This window comes from Sinocyclocheilus grahami, unplaced genomic scaffold, assembly GCF_001515645.1.
Source record: "Sinocyclocheilus grahami isolate Dianchi unplaced genomic scaffold, SAMN03320097.WGS_v1.1 scaffold15.1, whole genome shotgun sequence".
NCBI classification, from domain to species: Eukaryota; Metazoa; Chordata; class Actinopteri; order Cypriniformes; family Cyprinidae; genus Sinocyclocheilus; species Sinocyclocheilus grahami.
The window spans coordinates 3,582,993-3,602,289 of NW_015505194.1; the positions used below are offsets into that span (position 1 = coordinate 3,582,993).

A 19,297-nucleotide genomic window follows, 5' to 3' on the forward strand; every position below is an offset into this window, starting at 1 on the left:
CAGTTGCCATTTTGAAATATTTCAAAGAATCTTTCAAAGAAGAATTGCAAAATGCTCTAAAAGCTGTATCTCATATAGCACTTGGTTATCTGTGAACATTCAACAGAATGAGGGACAATTTAAGCATGATGTTTGTTCATGCAAAGCAATATATATTGTATTTTAGCTGAAGGTTGTTGAGTCCATGAATTTAGCTACATAAGTCAAGTCACAGCTCTTCATTCTAAGATACTTTACACATTATTTTCAACTGCTTCTGGTGTGAGAGGACAGATGGTGGGAGTAACAGATAAGGAGAAAGTGGAAAAAGCCAAATCCAACATGTGAACTTATTCTGGGGTTTTCTAGCATCATATGCAAATTACAAAAGAATAATAATAATAACTATTATTATTATTCAGAATTATTATAATGAATATATAATATAATAATAATTCAGAGAGTTATATAATAATATATAATAATTCAGATAATAATAATAATAAAGTAAAATAATATATATAATACAATGAAAAAATATTGTGTTCAATGCATAAGAGTGGACATGACCTGGGTGCATAGCCACACAACACACTAGAGTGTGGGTGGATTGGAATAATGAATCAGGAAGACAATTAAAGATTACATAAGGTCAGTCCAGACCAAATTACTTTTGAACAGACGGCAGGTGAACTCATCAGAGTTCATTATTAAATTGCTCTGGACAAAGGCATCTGCTAAATGTCTAATAAAAATTTACAAAATGCTAGAATTGTCCAGAGGTTTATCTGAGCTTACAGGGTACAGTACTCATGAAAGGTTAATATTTTCAAGAAGGGTAACAGCCAAAGCCTGTGCTTAGTGACATGTAATGAAGCAACTACAAAAGGACCAGGTGGCAGTGGGAAGTGCTGTAAAGTGCACCTTCAAGAGGACCGTGCCTGTAAACATATGACTGGAGTGGGTGGATGATGTGTTATGGAAAGACTCTCCATTACTGAAGTTGGCATGACCAGCTCCCATGAGGACCAGACACCCACAGTCGTGACAAACAGACCTGCCTTAAAAGGACATCATGTAAACCAGACCAAATCAGAGGGGCACAAGAGACGGGCACTCTGTGTCTGTGATCCAAGGCAGAAATCTGCTGATTTTGAACATATAATTAGGCATAATGGAGAAGAAATTCATTTAGCAGGGTGTAGCGGAAACAGGCTGTGGCGTAGATGTCACAGATAAAGCCATTTTTGAGAAAAAACATGCCTAAAAATGTGTTAACAAACCATTAATGTTAAAACCTAAGAAATAACTTCTAAAAGTTTTCTAAATAAATTCTTCTTTTGTGAATCTTAAAAGGGTAGAATATACTTAAGGCAAGTATGTGAATACAAACCAATGATCATTTAGATGCCTCTGCCATTAAAACTTACTTACTAAAAATTACTTAGGGAAGTTGCAGTAAACATACCTAATTTGTTCAGCAATATAAGACCTGTTCCGCCATGACAGTAGTTCATCCGATTCTCACCGTCAAAGACTGACTCTTGTCTTTCCCCATTTTTCTTGTTGAATTGGACTCTCTTGTTTCATCTCTTAGACTTACTAATAACAAAAAGAGTGCCAAACTTTTGATGTATTACGACAACTTTTCTAAAAGAATGTAAGTTTATTTTTGCACTTTTATGTATCGATAATAATTAATTTGACATGCAAATACAGAATATTTGTTTTCTGTTTTTATTTTTATAATTGCTTTTTGTTGGAATATATTCATGTCTCGCTTCCCTGTTTCTGTATGTTTCTACAAGTTTTGTAATACAAAAAAATTATAATAATAAAATAAAAAAAGACTGACTCTCCGCTCCAGCGCCCCTTGTGGCAACGCAGAGAAAGCAGCGCGCAACACTTAGTGTGGATTTTGTTTCAGTATTAAGCTGCTTTTATACAGTCTATGGTATTAAGCAGTAAAATATTAACGTGCATCTAAATTCTTGTCTGATGATCGAGAGATTGCTGATGATAATTGTCCCCAATAATATATTTCAGCACTCACCTCATCTGTGTTTTTCTAGCAAATGTTTAGAATCAGGGTTGCAAAAGGTTCGCGAATCAGTTTGATTCATTCGAACGGTTCACTCAGACACTGACTCGTTTTTGCGGGCATCTCGGGATCTCGGGAGCGCCGAATGAGGTGTATGTTTTACTACAATCCATTGTAGGAAACAATACTGCCAAATGTCTTCTAGCAGCTCTTTACTGTATACTTGAAAGACTCGAAACGCTGGGCTGGCCTTAACTCACAATAATGCATCTAATGTCATCTGAGAACACATAAACCATCTATTACTTATTAAGCAGAAGAGTGCATTTTGTCGGCCAAGCATACACATTAAGCTTCTCAAATGCACTCCTGAGGCCTGTTCATAATGTGTTAATGTATGTTACAAACATACTGTAAGGATAAGCATAAAACAGCGCCACCAAGTGGATAATCAAAGAGTAACATGAAAGCACATAAACAAGAGCAGGCAGGCAGCGTGCTTTCCGCTTCCAACAAACAAGCAAGCAGAAGAAATGCAAGCTGAGCTACATGGCCACACGGACAAAAGATATTAGATTGATTTGCCATTTGCCAAAAATGTATCTTAATTAACAATTATTACAATTAAAGGCCTGTAATACTGTCAATAACCCCAACACATTTTTAGTACATTTAACATTAAATGAGCAAAGCAATAAACGTGAATTATTTAAAGTACATTTTGTTTCATTAGAAGCATTTCTTGGTTCTAATCAAGGGTCTTTTTTATTAAACAGCTTCTGATGTCTTAGTCAGGTATTTACCCAATGAGAACGAAAAGTTCCTTCCATGCTAAAGTAATTTGGTTGGACAAATACAGAGCGTGTATGCGTCACAGTAAGCGCCACAAGAGGTTTCCAGGCATCTAGAGATGGTTTCCAAAACCACAAGCTCACTGGCTGCAAAGGCAGTCGAGGTGTTGGAACATGTAGGCATTAAAAGGCTTTTAACCAGATATAAACTCATTTGAGAGCCTGAGATAGGGGCTGTTTGGGCATTTTAAGAATTTTTTTTTTTAGCAAAATACAGGCCATGAATAGGAGGGATGGTTTTGTGCTGATATAGAGTTCAGCATAGACGTGGCCTAACAGCATTTGTACGCATTTCCTCTAAAATCCCTAAAACAATCTCCCCTACACTTAATCTGTTTCTCAAGAGAGAGGTACATAGGCCTACTTAAAAAGCTCCTCTAGAACTTGGGGTCAAATAATATGAGAGAATTGTCACCATCTAGAGGTTAGTGATGGCACTCTCCTGCAAACAACCAAACACTGTTAATGTTAGTTCAATCTGCCCCATGTGTTTGATTCTGTTTTCCTACAGACCTACACAGATCGCTCCTTGTTCCGACTTTGCAGCTCAATTTCAAAGTACTTCTAGAGGGATGAATGATTATTATCAGTGCAGCTACTGAACATCAGCAATAATACATTGAACTGCCACTGCATTTCATGACAACACAGGCTGAAGAAATCGGCAAAGCAATGCATTGTCACACACAATGCAGAAGCATTATTTTGACAAGCTATTGTTTATTCGTAAACAAGTTAAATAAAACTAGAGCAAATAATGCACCAAATTATCATTTAAACCATTTTAAAAGAAGATAGTAGGATAATTTCTGATAAATTTGACATTGCAAAGGCATAATATAAAAGAAAAGCTTTCATAACTAATTATTTAAATAATTTTTTTTAAATTTATTTTTATAAATATTATTCGTTTGTCAGGGGATTCATCTATGCAAGCTATTGTGTTTGATATGGTCTGTTAAATATAGGGATAACATATCCCGGATGGGTTTGTAATGATCATTTGCATGGCAAATATTACGCTGCCATTATCCGACAACCAGAAGGTTGTAATAATTCAGCAGGCAGCATGTAGTCTGAAAATACTTCATATGATAAATTAATCACTGTCAGATTTAACAGTAAACACACCTTATAGGTTTTGCATTTGTGTTCATGAATTTTCATGAATTTAGTTTCAAATGCATCAAACAAATCACCAATTTTTGAAACCTTTATTTTCTTTCTTAAATCCAAGAATGTATGAAACACTGAAGGAATTTTTTTAAACGTGATCAAAAAACAATAATTGCATATATTCCTTACAATATTTCTACCACACACAAATATTTTCACTAGGTTTAGATCACAACACAGCCCAAATACATTGCTGAACAGCCAGTGCAAATGTCTGAGCTGTTTGTCTGTTAATTAAAATTACGTGCTTGCTTTGGTCCTTAATCATAATTCTTTTTATTTAAAAACTGATCACAAATGTAACTACCGATGAAGAATACAAGTAAGCTGCATAAACCTCACTGTAACACAGTCTCGATATACTTTTTATACAATCCATACATTAAGTCATTAAGCTGTGTAAGCCTGAATAGGTCAGTTTACTTGAATGTGACAACTTATTTCAAAAAGAAGCATGGAGCACCAACTGTCACAACTTTAGACTGCCTGCTCTTAATCCAATCATTAACTGTGTCCAGATTCATCTGTATGATTTCATGGCCACCTTGATGGTTCATGGATCACAGCTCCAAAAATCTGCTCTTTAGCCTGTATGAACATCACGTGATTAAACTTGAAAAACAAAACTGAAAGAAAAAACAAAAATACAATCCAACCTGGTTATTTCACAAGATAACGATTGCCGAAGCACTTGTTTATTAATACAAACGTTATAAGTTACCCTACACCCTTGTGCAAGCATTATATGTCATTTCCACATATTCACATCAAGCCACAATAATTCTATAAGGTGTGAAATATTTTAAATGTTAAGACCTCTTATAAGCCCATTTAAGCTTTATATGGACCCTAAACAAAAGCATATAGTTTGATTGCTCCGAACAAAAACAGCATAGGCTGATAAGAATTGTATATCACGTAATCCTTATTAGAAACAGATAGCTGGTGTACAAACCGAAAGATTTTATAAATCTGTTTATATGACATGAATATCTTTGGGATATTGAAATAGCTACACAATAAATGTTGTTTTACTCCATGAAACTGCTCACGTCAACTCTGTGAACGCACACTAAATTTGGGTTGAATTTACAACAGTTTGCATAGATTCCTGGGTTTTGTATGAGTGACGATTTAGCAAGTACAGCTAGATGAAAGGCATCAACAAGAGTGTTTTTCTTTGCTTTTACAGTATTTTTAGTGTTCTGGTGCAAGGAGGGAAAAGTGCCCGCATTCTATTAGCAATCTATTCTCCTTTATTATCTCCATGCTTGAAAGGGATAGTTTGTCTAAAAATGAACATTCTGTCATAATTTTGTCATTCCAAACCTGGCTTTCTTTCTTCTGCGGAACAGAAGAAAATATCTTTTAAACAATGTTTTAACAGTTTTTTGTCCAAAACAACACTGGACCCCACTAACTTTCATTGTATGGACAAAATAAGTTTATAAAAAGATCTTTTTCAAAATATATTTTTTGTGTTCAACAGAAGAAAGTCAGTCATAAAGGTTCAGAATAACATAAGAGAGAATAAATGATGATGGAATTTTCATTTGGGTGATCGATCCCTTTAAGGGCATTTGAACATGGAGGATATGACCGGTAACGACGACACCAGAGCTGGTTGAAATTATGACAAAATGGAAGCTGTATGTGCTCGTGTTCACTAAAAAAGCACCACCAATAACATAAACAAATGACCTCTTTGACAAAAGTTATCTTAAATACTACGGTTAAAATGTTGATAAACTTTAACAAGCCAATGCGTACCATCATTAAAGCTTTGTGATCAGATATCAATTATTGGATGTAAAACTATTAGCCTTGGGCCAGTTTCATAACTACAGACCTATAAAGCATTTTCAACTGAAACACCACTGATAGTGTGATTTAGTCAATATCTAGACTTAACCAGTGTCTGGATATCCACCTCGAAATATAAGAAAATGAAGACAAAAGCTTGAGGCACTATATCCCACCAAAAACATCTAGCATCACATCCAGAATTTGCATACACATGGAAAGTGCAGTTGTAAAGGTTACAATTGGTGTCTAAGTGCATAGATTTGTTCTCACATTTACAGTATGGCTTATTTCAAAGATTCAAGGGTTGCAGAGAGAGGCCTCTCAATGTCTCTTGGTGTGCTTGGAGTTGTAGTGGCTCCGCATGTCTTTGCGGAGACGGAACTTCTCTCCGCAAACGCCACAGATGTACAGATGCACATCCATGTGCTTCTCCAGATGTTCGCCGCTGGGGAAAATCTGGAAACACACCTGGCAGATAGTCTCTCCGGCAGACAGGTGAGAGATCATGTGTCGCACGTGATCGTGTTTGAGAAACGTACCCTGATCACACACCGGGCAGACGTACCGCGCCATACCCTTGTGCATGTCAGTGTGCAACCGCAGCTGCCGTTCGCGCAGAAACTGTTTCCCGCAGGTCTGACAGGTGAACTGCTTTTCCTTGGTGTGCACAGTGTAATGCTCCCGTAGATGACACCTTTGGTAAAAGCCTTTGCCACAAATCGCGCAGAAATGCTTGCGACGATGGTCTGGCTCACCACCGTCTTCCAACAGAACTGGCCGGAATGGCTCCTGCTCCGGACAAGCCAACGTGTGCTCCACTGCAAGACTTTCGCTTTCAAATATCGTCCCACAGAGTGGACAGCGAAAGCCCAGGTCGGCTCCTTCCAGCAAGCTTTCCTCCATAGCCTCGGCATCTTCAAGTAGAAGCGAATCCACACCTGGGGAGTCTATCTCGGCCCCCTGGGGTTCACCGCATCGCTCTGCGTGCTCCTGCAGCTGCCTGCCTTTAATGAGCACTTGGCCGCACCTTCCACAGGCACAGATATGTCCCATGTGGCTGGAGATGTAATGAGCAGACTGATCCTCCTCCGTTAACAGGGCTCCGCACAACTCACATGGAATGCATGCGCCATCTTGCTTTTCCTCTTTGATCCGGTGCACCTTTGGATCAGAGGATAACCCTGTGCTTTGGCCCTCCAAAGCATCCATGGCGGATACTCCGGCCTCTTCCTCGCTGTCAAACTTCATCTGGTCTGCAAGATTGTCTTTGTACGCTCTGGTACGAACTTTGCAGCACCCTACATTATGGTTCCCTACCTTTATGACTTTTATAGTTTCCAAATCGGTCTCAGAATCATCGTCTCGCTCCACTTTAATGGCTATATTCCTGGAGAAGGCAACTTCACTGTCCATGCCAGTGGCGACAGACCTGATCACCGTCTCTGTGTCCGACTTGTGGTCTGGCCAGTCCTCTTCGCCCTTGCAAACTGTTCTGTGCTCATCCGTACCCTCTGAGGTTGAGCTCTCATCTTTGCCAGAATCGCCGTAAACCTTTTTGTTGACTTTGGGTGTCTGAAAAGCTTTGCGATTGGTGCATGTGAGGATGTGTTCAATTAGAAGCTTTTCACAGCTGAACACAAAACCGCAATCGTCGCAAGTGTATGTACGGCCAAATCGAGGACGTTCTTTCATGGCAGAGCTTCGGCCTAATGTTCTCTTCCTTAAGTCACATGGTTGGTCTACAACAGTCTCCGATTGTGGCGGAGGGTGTGGTATGACCACATCTTCAGCAGGCCTGACAGTTGAGATATTAATGGTCTGACGAGCAGTTGTGGTTGAGGCTTTGGGAGCGCATTCATTATCAGAAGGGCTTGGTCGCTGCTGCTCAAACATTCGAACGCCGAACATCATCTTGCTTCCCACCACACTGGATGAGGAGCTGGATGATGAAGAGGACGATGCAGAAGACGAGGGTGTCAGATTGGATGTTCGGATATCTCTGAGGTCCTCAAGTGAGTCGGGGATGTAGTACATTTGTAGGTAGGCCATAGATGATTTCAGCTCTTCAAATTCATAGTGATCCACGACGATTCGGCCAAGGTACATGAGCTGCAGGATGAGATCGAAGCACTCTGCGCTGATCTGCATGTTGCTGAGATCAAAACGTGCCGTCCCCTGCTGATCCCGGATGAACATCATTCTGAAGTAAGAGCTGCAGGCTGCCAGCACGGCCTTGTGGGCCCTGAAATAAATATCCCCTATAGCAATGCAGCAGTCACAGAGGAAACCCCACTCCCTTTGGTTGTTGAGCTGCTGCAGGACATGCTCACTGTGGCTTGGCCTTGCCATTGCCCTGTAAGGAATCGTAAAGAAAAACGTAAGATATCTTTTTTTCACGCCCTTTGGCCATGACTATCATGATAATATCATGGCTATTATGTATTGATTTGCAAGAGTTGGTCTAACTGTGGAATGGAATGGAGTGCACAGATCTCAAGATACATTTTTAAAAGTTGGACTATTTTTAACTTAACATGCTGCCTTAAAAAAACACAACACTCATGACAGGACACCCAAAAACAGCCAAAGATGTGTGAATGTGTATGGCTGCAATTATTTAATTAAAAGCACAAAAAAAACAGTAATATTGTGAAATATTAGTGCAATTTTAAATAACTATTTTCTATTTTAATATATAATATATTTCTGTGATGGCAAAGCTACATTTTCAGCAGCCATTACTCCATTTTTTTGTGCTGATTTGGAGGTTCAAGAAACATTTCTTATTATCAAGGATGAATACAGATGTGCTGCTTAATATTTTTTGTGGAAACCATGATACATTTTTTTCTAGGTTCTTTGATGAATAGACAGTTCAAAAGAAAATAATTAATTTGAAATCTATTGTAACATTATACATTTCTTTATGGTTACCTTTGATCAATTTAATCCATCCTTGCTGATTAAAGTAAATTTCTTTTTTTCTTTTTTTAATCTTACTGACTCCAAAGAAAAATAGTCAAACTCACAAATCAACTAGATGTCTTGTCAGTATTGGATGTAACACTAAAGATTACGTAATAGACTTTTGCCAATGTGAAACAACAAAGCAAATATAAGTGGAAGGTCAGACAATATTTTTTAATTATTATTAATGATAGGTTTAAATATTTTAGGTTTGATTATTTTTCCTTGCTTCGCTATTAATATTAAAAATAAATAAAAATGAAATAGTTTGCACTGATCTGTAACCATCTGAGCAACTCGGCAGGTATAACTCCTTATAAGGGCAAACTTGGTCAATAAACTCAATTGATTGGGCTATAATAATTAACGGAGTCTAGTGGAATCTTCAGTTTCTTTGCAAACTTTTTACCATTCAGAATAAAATCATAAAAAGCAGATGACAGCAGAAGATAGAAATTGTGTTCATATAGGCATAATCAATAAGCTTAGTAAGAGTTGGTTTAAATAGTACTTGTTTCCGTCGTTCAGCTCCATAATAAAGCCTAACAGAGGTTTACATCCCGCCCCCGCGTTCTCATTGGCCTATTTTAGAGACAGAATCATGCGGGCGTTGTGGCTGTCAATCATACCGCACTTAAAAGTAAAATCAAACTACTTGGACGACACACTATAGATCTGACCATACGATTATCCTTAGGGACAACATAAAGTTTTTAAAGGATATGTTACTTAAGAGACGACAGAACAGAATATATCTGACCAATGTCGTAGGGAGATCTCTCACGCAAGCATGCAGCGCCACCCCCGCGCAGCTTCCCGCACATACGCTATGAGCTTCACATTACTGCGGCTCGTGTTTACACGCAAAACACACTGAAAATACTCACCGACGGTAATGGGCGCTAACTTGTAGCGAACGACAGAATTCAAGTTAAAACACAGAGCGAAGAAGTTCCACCTCTTTTGGCTTCGTCCAAGCGAAAACTTGGGACGAGAATAGCTAATCTCGAGGGCGAAGCCCCTTCTGTGCAGCGCGGATGAAAGAACTTCCGCACAGCCGCTCTGCGAGCTCTATCACCGCACTGAGATCCGGCCCCGCTCACGCAAATCCAGCCCGCCCCAGCACGCGCAGCACAGTGAAAATGCAACCAAACCATGTATGAAAATACGCTCTTCAGAACGAGCCCTTGCGGTAACATTCGTGCTTGAAAACGAAATAGAATAATGTTACATAGCATACATTTCGCACCTTTTACACAATAACTACTTTCAAATCATTTGTTTTTTTATGTGTAGGCCTATATATTAACATTTTTGTATACAAATATCGCTTTCCTCTGTATTGCTGGCATTACCATCATGCCAAGCTGAATTTCTGCTAAAAAAAAGCTTGTTGAGAATTCTCATTTCTTATGTAAGCATCAGAAATATCACTATTTTTGTACGATATGTTTTTACATGATCACAGCTTTTATAGGCCATTAACATGTTTTAGTTTAGAATGTAAATTTTTACATAATTGCAATTCTCAATTATATATTAAAAAAATTTTTTTTTATACATTCAGTCAGTTGACTGCTTGCTAACTTGCTAACAGTTGACTAGTCCAATAATTATTTAAAAAGTAAAATAGGTCAACACTAATCGTAAATCCACACCACAATAATGACACACTAAACCAAAATCCGTCTGATTAGATCTTTATAGCATATATGATAAATGTTGTGAAACAGATGAGTTTAAAGACGTATAATTTTTCAAGTGTTCAAATTGTTAGAGGTGTTCCTACATAGGTGTGTTACAATCAAGCAAATTCATGAGCGCCTCAGAAGGTCTGTCAGACCCTTTTGCAGAACTGGCTTTGCTCTCTCGTCTATGCAAGTTGTCATACGTCATGCATTTCGGTTTAGCGACTTTTCCACACTAGATATAACTGCATAGTCTATTTATATATGTGCGCCTTAGTCGTCCTTCGACACAAAAGAACAAAAACGCAACGAACGAGCATGTATACGAGCAAAGCGTTTGCATTGTATGTTTCCACTATGTGTGCTTCTGGATATGCGAATGTACAGTACGGTCACGTGACGGATAACAAGCTTAGCCGTCAATCTCTTAGGAAGAACCGCGAGACCATAAGAGAATTTTCCTGCTGCAACAAACACGAAATTATTATCCGTTTCTCTCGTATAGTTGGTAAGAACGCATTTTTTGGACTGTGTGAATGCATTATGTCTGTGCGTTGGTGCATGCATGTTTTGTTGGCCAAGGTGCATGAAAACGTACACCGTTTCTTCGACAACACTTGATCGGTGTAGACCAGACGTGTGAAAATGATGATTCTGTCGCGGACAAATCTACTGGGAGTCTGAACATGCATATTACACAAGCATGAACTAAATAGCTCATACACGCTCTTTTGTGTATTATCCATTCATGACATTTTCCTACGCGACGAACAATTGCTGTTTGTAAATGTCCTTTTGTGCAATGATTTTAAGAAATCGCTGTCAGGTATTGTCTGGTCAGGTCGACAATCAAAGATTTTAAAATGTTGCACTGTAAACATTAAATACAAGCCAGTCGTTGCTGTTTCTCCGTTCATATTAAGGAAAGAAAAAATTTATACAATGATACAATATGACATTCTGCTGTAGATTAAGTTATATATTAAGAAACACGTACAACGTAGTTCTTACGGCAATCCTGTTTTTATGAGAAATGTAAGAATGTCATTTAACAAAGCACTGTCATAGTAGGTTTCACTGTAAAAAAAACAAAACAAATGGCAGTCCTATCCAGATGTAAACAGCTGGGTAGTCTCAAAAATGGAAAATGATGATTCTGTCGCGGACAAATCTACTGGGAGTCTGAACATGCATATTACACAAGCATGAACTAAATAGCTCATACACGCTCTTTTGTGTATTATCCATTCATGACATTTTCCTACGCGACGAACAATTGCTGTTTGTAAATGTCCTTTTGTGCAATGATTTTAAGAAATCGCTGTCAGGTATTGTCTGGTCAGGTCGACAATCAAAGATTTTAAAATGTTGCATTGTAAACATTAAATACAAGCCAGTCGTTGCTGTTTCTCCGTTCATATTAAGGAAAGAAAAAATTTATACAATGATACAATATGACATTCTGCTGTAGATTAAGTTATATATTAATAAACACGTACAACGTAGTTCTTACGGCAATCCTGTTTTTATGAGAAATGTAAGAATGTCATTTAACAAAGCACTGTCATAGTAGGTTTCACTGTAAAAAAACAAAACAAATGGCAGTCCTATCCAGATGTAAACAGCTGGGTAGTCTCAATTTTTTTTTAAATATTATAGCTATTTTGATCGATAGAGGTCGCCAGTTACTCTTACAACTAAGGCTCATCAGTGAGACTCACTTCATTGGTTGATTCTGGCACTTGGTCCATCATGTGGTCTGAAAAGCTTTGCGATTGGTGCATGTGAGGATGTGTTCAATTAGAAGCTTTTCACAGCTGAACACAAAACCGCAATCGTCGCAAGTGTATGTACGGCCAAATCGAGGACGTTCTTTCATGGCAGAGCTTCGGCCTAATGTTCTCTTCCTTAAGTCACATGGTTGGTCTACAACAGTCTCCGATTGTGGCGGAGGGTGTGGTATGACCACATCTTCAGCAGGCCTGACAGTTGAGATATTAATGGTCTGACGAGCAGTTGTGGTTGAGGCTTTTGGTGCGCATTCATTCTCAGAAGGGCTTGGTCGCTGCTGCTCAAACATTCGAACGCCGAACATCATCTTGCTTCCCACCACACTGGATGAGGAGCTGGATGATGAAGAGGACGATGCAGAAGACGAGGGTGTCAGATTGGATGTTCGGATATCTCTGAGGTCCTCAAGTGAGTCGGGGATGTAGTACATTTGTAGGTAGGCCATAGATGATTTCAGCTCTTCAAATTCATAGTGATCCACGACGATTCGGCCAAGGTACATGAGCTGCAGGATGAGATCGAAGCACTCTGCGCTGATCTGCATGTTGCTGAGATCAAAACGTGCCGTCCCCTGCTGATCCCGGATGAACATCATTCTGAAGTAAGAGCTGCAGGCTGCCAGCACGGCCTTGTGGGCCCTGAAATAAATATCCCCTATAGCAATGCAGCAGTCACAGAGGAAACCCCACTCCCTTTGGTTGTTGAGCTGCTGCAGGACATGCTCACTGTGGCTTGGCCTTGCCATTGCCCTGTAAGGAATCGTAAAGAAAAACGTAAGATATCTTTTTTTCACGCCCTTTGGCCATGACTATCATGATAATATCATGGCTATTATGTATTGATTTGCAAGAGTTGGTCTAACTGTGGAATGGAATGGAGTGCACAGATCTCAAGATACATTTTTAAAAGTTGGACTATTTTTAACTTAACATGCTGCCTTAAAAAAACACAACACTCATGACAGGACACCCAAAAACAGCCAAAGATGTGTGAATGTGTATGGCTGCAATTATTTAATTAAAAGCACAAAAAAAACAGTAATATTGTGAAATATTAGTGCAATTTTAAATAACTATTTTCTATTTTAATATATAATATATTTCTGTGATGGCAAAGCTACATTTTCAGCAGCCATTACTCCATTTTTTTGTGCTGATTTGGAGGTTCAAGAAACATTTCTTATTATCAAGGATGAATACAGATGTGCTGCTTAATATTTTTTGTGGAAACCATGATACATTTTTTTCTAGGTTCTTTGATGAATAGACAGTTCAAAAGAAAATAATTAATTTGAAATCTATTGTAACATTATACATTTCTTTATGGTTACCTTTGATCAATTTAATCCATCCTTGCTGATTAAAGTAAATTTCTTTTTTTCTTTTTTTAATCTTACTGACTCCAAAGAAAAATAGTCAAACTCACAAATCAACTAGATGTCTTGTCAGTATTGGATGTAACACTAAAGATTACGTAATAGACTTTTGCCAATGTGAAACAACAAAGCAAATATAAGTGGAAGGTCAGACAATATTTTTTAATTATTATTAATGATAGGTTTAAATATTTTAGGTTTGATTATTTTTCCTTGCTTCGCTATTAATATTAAAAATAAATAAAAATGAAATAGTTTGCACTGATCTGTAACCATCTGAGCAACTCGGCAGGTATAACTCCTTATAAGGGCAAACTTGGTCAATAAACTCAATTGATTGGGCTATAATAATTAACGGAGTCTAGTGGAATCTTCAGTTTCTTTGCAAACTTTTTACCATTCAGAATAAAATCATAAAAAGCAGATGACAGCAGAAGATAGAAATTGTGTTCATATAGGCATAATCAATAAGCTTAGTAAGAGTTGGTTTAAATAGTACTTGTTTCCGTCGTTCAGCTCCATAATAAAGCCTAACAGAGGTTTACATCCCGCCCCCGCGTTCTCATTGGCCTATTTTAGAGACAGAATCATGCGGGCGTTGTGGCTGTCAATCATACCGCACTTAAAAGTAAAATCAAACTACTTGGACGACACACTATAGATCTGACCATACGATTATCCTTAGGGACAACATAAAGTTTTTAAAGGATATGTTACTTAAGAGACGACAGAACAGAATATATCTGACCAATGTCGTAGGGAGATCTCTCACGCAAGCATGCAGCGCCACCCCCGCGCAGCTTCCCGCACATACGCTATGAGCTTCACATTACTGCGGCTCGTGTTTACACGCAAAACACACTGAAAATACTCACCGACGGTAATGGGCGCTAACTTGTAGCGAACGACGGAATTCAAGTTAAAACACAGAGCGAAGAAGTTCCACCTCTTTTGGCTTCGTCCAAGCGAAAACTTGGGACGAGAATAGCTAATCTCGAGGGCGAAGCCCCTTCTGTGCAGCGCGGATGAAAGAACTTCCGCACAGCCGCTCTGCGAGCTCTATCACCGCACTGAGATCCGGCCCCGCTCACGCAAATCCAGCCCGCCCCAGCACGCGCAGCACAGTGAAAATGCAACCAAACCATGTATGAAAATACGCTCTTCAGAACGAGCCCTTGCGGTAACATTCGTGCTTGAAAACGAAATAGAATAATGTTACATAGCATACATTTCGCACCTTTTACACAATAACTACTTTCAAATCATTTGTTTTTTTATGTGTAGGCCTATATATTAACATTTTTGTATACAAATATCGCTTTCCTCTGTATTGCTGGCATTACCATCATGCCAAGCTGAATTTCTGCTAAAAAAAAGCTTGTTGAGAATTCTCATTTCTTATGTAAGCATCAGAAATATCACTATTTTTGTACGATATGTTTTTACATGATCACAGCTTTTATAGGCCATTAACATGTTTTAGTTTAGAATGTAAATTTTTACATAATTGCAATTCTCAATTATATATTAAAAAAATTTTTTTTTATACATTCAGTCAGTTGACTGCTTGCTAACTTGCTAACAGTTGACTAGTCCAATAATTATTTAAAAAGTAAAATAGGTCAACACTAATCGTAAATCCACACCACAATAATGACACACTAAACCAAAATCCGTCTGATTAGATCTTTATAGCATATATGATAAATGTTGTGAAACAGATGAGTTTAAAGACGTATAATTTTTCAAGTGTTCAAATTGTTAGAGGTGTTCCTACATAGGTGTGTTACAATCAAGCAAATTCATGAGCGCCTCAGAAGGTCTGTCAGACCCTTTTGCAGAACTGGCTTTGCTCTCTCGTCTATGCAAGTTGTCATACGTCATGCATTTCGGTTTAGCGACTTTTCCACACTAGATATAACTGCATAGTCTATTTATATATGTGCGCCTTAGTCGTCCTTCGACACAAAAGAACAAAAACGCAACGAACGAGCATGTATACGAGCAAAGCGTTTGCATTGTATGTTTCCACTATGTGTGCTTCTGGATATGCGAATGTACAGTACGGTCACGTGACGGATAACAAGCTTAGCCGTCAATCTCTTAGGAAGAACCGCGAGACCATAAGAGAATTTTCCTGCTGCAACAAACACGAAATTATTATCCGTTTCTCTCGTATAGTTGGTAAGAACGCATTTTTTGGACTGTGTGAATGCATTATGTCTGTGCGTTGGTGCATGCATGTTTTGTTGGCCAAGGTGCATGAAAACGTACACCGTTTCTTCGACAACACTTGATCGGTGTAGACCAGACGTGTGAAAATGATGATTCTGTCGCGGACAAATCTACTGGGAGTCTGAACATGCATATTACACAAGCATGAACTAAATAGCTCATACACGCTCTTTTGTGTATTATCCATTCATGACATTTTCCTACGCGACGAACAATTGCTGTTTGTAAATGTCCTTTTGTGCAATGATTTTAAGAAATCGCTGTCAGGTATTGTCTGGTCAGGTCGACAATCAAAGATTTTAAAATGTTGCATTGTAAACATTAAATACAAGCCAGTCGTTGCTGTTTCTCCGTTCATATTAAGGAAAGAAAAAATTTATACAATGATACAATATGACATTCTGCTGTAGATTAAGTTATATATTAATAAACACGTACAACGTAGTTCTTACGGCAATCCTGTTTTTATGAGAAATGTAAGAATGTCATTTAACAAAGCACTGTCATAGTAGGTTTCACTGTAAAAAAACAAAACAAATGGCAGTCCTATCCAGATGTAAACAGCTGGGTAGTCTCAATTTTTTTTTAAATATTATAGCTATTTTGATCGATAGAGGTCGCCAGTTACTCTTACAACTAAGGCTCATCAGTGAGACTCACTTCATTGGTTGATTCTGGCACTTGGTCCATCATGTGGAGAATGTCTCTCCACATGATGGACCAAGTGCCAGAATCAACCAATGAAGTGAGTTGTTAGGACAAGAAAAAAATAAGAATGTCTGAGAAGACAAAAAGGAGAAATCTAGATTAAAAGTATATGCCTTGGTATTCATAGTGGTTTCATGCATTTTGAAAAAAAAAATTGTGCAATTTCTTTTAAAATATAATTTTTTTTCAAATATACAATATTAATTAATATCAAAGTTTTTCTTAAAGTTGCTGTATTTCACCTGAACAAAACATTCTAGTATTATTAATTAGTAGGCTATTCAATTTATGCATATGAATTTATATGACATTTGTCTTCTATGCATGTATGTATGTTCTATGTAACAGGTTGAGATGGACGTGTCTGGCCACAGTCTGTTCCTTCTGCAGCAGCTGAACGTCCAAAGGGAGTTTGGCTTTCTGTGTGACTGCACTGTTGCCATTGGTAACGTATACTTCAAGGCTCATCGTGCAGTCCTTGCTGCCTTCTCAAACTACTTCAAAATGATCTTCATCCACCAGTCCAGGTTAGTGGATGTTTCTTGAAGTGTATCAACATAATGGTACTGAACTGAAGGGTCACCTATCATGCTTACATACTCTGATAATCAAACAAGCATGGGGAGGAAGTCAAGATAGCTTGATTGATAAATATTAAAAGTTGCATATTAATAATAATGCCAAATATAGAAAAAAATGACTGTTCTTAACCATACTTTGCATGATTAATAAATTGCTGATTGTATTTTTGATGACTTTCCTGCTTTTTCAGTGAGTGCATCAAGATCCAGCCCACAGATATTCAACCAGATGTCTTCAGCTACCTGTTACACATCATGTACACAGGCATGGGTCCCAAACAACCTGTAGACCAGGGCAGACTTCAAGAAGGTATCAAGTTCCTCCATGCATACCAGCTCTGCCGCAAAACAGGTGAGGGTGGCCCCGATGCATCCTCTGAGCCCATCCGTATGTCCAACCTGTATGGCATCCAGATCTCTTCACAGTTGGCCAGTAAAGAGAATTCGGGCCTGAAGGCTGGTGGTTCACGGGACCCTGAGGATGGCCGGTCCAGCACTAGGGCCGATCGCACACATGGCCGTTTAGCTCTCGCTGTAGGGCTAGAGGGCATTACGTCTGAGCGACAGCCTCAAAGCTTCCACGCCGCATCCTCAGTGGCCTCGGGGGACGACTCTGACATTTTGGCACGGATCAAACAGGAAAGGGTAGAGGAGGAAGAACAACAGGAATGTGACAAAGAGCCTTGCTCTCTCTCCCCAGCTCAGGTGAGCCCCTGTCAAGTGGGTCTATTCAAAGATGGCCCTCTAGCACTTTTATGCCCCCGGTGCGGTGAACGCTGTCTGTCACCTGAAGGCCTACAAGAGCACCTATTTACCCATGCAGCCTGTGCCCTCGAGCCTAGTGGTCTGATGGAAGGCCCTTCAGAGGACAAAACCGGGGAGCACAAGTCCCTAGAGGAGAGGCGGCCTCACAATGAGCGCATAGACTCTGGCAGTCTGGAGGAGGCCTTACGGCAGAGTCAGGCCCTGGCAGATGAGCTGGCTGTGGAACTCAGGCGAGGTAGTGGGACTGGACGGAGCGGCAGCCCGTTGGCAGCCTTCACGCGAAAACGAAAGATGGCCTGTGCCGTCTGTAACCTTCGCTTCTCGCAGAAGAGCCAGCTGCAGGAGCACATGTTCGCACATGTGGGCAAGCCGCTGCGATACCATCGCTACAGCCGCTTCTGCGGGCAGCTGCTCCATGGCTGTGAGGGCCAGCCAGATATTACCACAGCCACAGGAGAGGAGGCAGCCAAGGACACTCAGGATAACGGCAGCTCCTGCTACTCACTGGACTCTGAGGTCTCTCAGGAGAGTGTGGACGCAGTGACTGTGGAATGACGTAGTGTTTGACATAATTATATTCGTGCAAACACACAATGTCTGTTAAAGGAATATTCTGGATTTAGTACAAGTTAAGCTCAGTCAACAGCATTTGTTGATTACAACAAAAATTAATTTCCACCTTTCCTTCCTTTTCTTTAAAAAAAGAGAGCAAAAAATCTGTTACAGTGAGGCATTTACTGTAGAAGTGAATGGGGCCAATCCATAAACATTTAAATACTCACTGTTTCAATAAGACATAAACAAAATATGTTAACATGATTTTAATTTGGGGGAAACAAATCTCTTACCTTTTCTGTGTAAAGTTGTATCTAATTTTACAACTTCCATGACAACATAAAGCTCAAAGTATACTTTGGTTTTTACACATATATACACTGAAGTATACGTACAGTGCTTGTGACATAATACATAATTTTTAACAGAATAATGTATAAGTGTTTTTATAAAATTTTAAGAGTCATGTTTCTGCTTTTAATTCTCCAAAAATTGTCCCCATTCACTTACATTCCAGTGTGCCTCACCATAACCTCAGTTTTTGCTTTTTTAACAAAACGGGACAAGTCAAAATTGCTTTGTGTTAATCAACATTATTATTCAAATGATGTTGATTGAGCTGAACTTTTATTGAACCCAGAATTTTCCTTTAACAAATTTTGTTTTCTGCCTCGGCATTTCTGTCCTGTCACAAAAGTCCTTGTCAGTGTTAAAACATACAAGAATTTTGTTTAAAACTTAGTGTTGATGATTGTAGTGTTGTTGTATAATGATGTTGC

General features: G+C 38.9%; 3 protein-coding genes across 5 annotated transcripts; 1 reads left to right on the forward strand and 2 right to left on the reverse strand.

Annotated features, from left to right (window-relative positions):
• Positions 1-5,533: 5,533 nt before the first annotated feature.
• Positions 5,534-9,943, reverse strand: LOC107602161 (zinc finger and BTB domain-containing protein 1-like). The gene is made up of 2 exons (XM_016294590.1): positions 9,708-9,943; positions 5,534-8,206 (listed from the first exon to the last, which is right to left on the reverse strand). Exon 2 carries the CDS (start codon positions 8,200-8,202, stop codon positions 6,175-6,177), a length of 2,028 nt encoding a protein of 675 aa, XP_016150076.1. The 5' UTR covers positions 8,203-8,206; positions 9,708-9,943; the 3' UTR covers positions 5,534-6,174.
• A 2,315-nt stretch (positions 9,944-12,258) lies between these two features.
• Positions 12,259-14,577, reverse strand: LOC107602681 (zinc finger and BTB domain-containing protein 1-like). Its single transcript, XM_016295256.1, has 2 exons — positions 14,550-14,577; positions 12,259-13,048 (listed from the first exon to the last, which is right to left on the reverse strand). The coding sequence occupies exon 2, from the start codon at positions 13,042-13,044 to the stop codon at positions 12,259-12,261; it is 786 nt and encodes a 261-aa protein (XP_016150742.1). The 5' UTR covers positions 13,045-13,048; positions 14,550-14,577.
• Positions 14,296-18,754, forward strand: LOC107602170 (zinc finger and BTB domain-containing protein 25-like). Of its 3 annotated transcripts, none has more exons than XM_016294616.1 (3): positions 14,296-14,302; positions 16,966-17,144; positions 17,390-18,754. In XM_016294616.1, the coding sequence occupies exons 2-3, from the start codon at positions 16,972-16,974 to the stop codon at positions 18,516-18,518; spliced, it is 1,302 nt and encodes a 433-aa protein (XP_016150102.1). In that variant the 5' UTR covers positions 14,296-14,302; positions 16,966-16,971; the 3' UTR covers positions 18,519-18,754. The 3 variants fall into 3 exon arrangements, with proteins under 3 accessions (XP_016150102.1, XP_016150088.1, XP_016150094.1); XM_016294602.1 differs by lacking the exon at positions 14,296-14,302 and adding an exon at positions 14,794-14,819; XM_016294608.1 differs by lacking the exon at positions 14,296-14,302 and adding an exon at positions 15,789-15,858.
• Positions 18,755-19,297: the final 543 nt, after the last annotated feature.

Excerpts from the sequence above, each read along its gene's own strand:
- LOC107602161 (XM_016294590.1), bottom strand. The coding sequence starts at position 8,202 with ATGGCAAGGCCAAGCCACAGTGAGCATGTCCTGCAGCAGCTCAACAAC.
- LOC107602170 (XM_016294602.1), top strand. Across the intron at positions 17,145-17,389 it reads ATCTTCATCCACCAGTCCAG|TGAGTGCATCAAGATCCAGC; the intron begins GTTAGTGGATGT and ends CTGCTTTTTCAG.
- LOC107602681 (XM_016295256.1), bottom strand. The coding sequence starts at position 13,044 with ATGGCAAGGCCAAGCCACAGTGAGCATGTCCTGCAGCAGCTCAACAAC.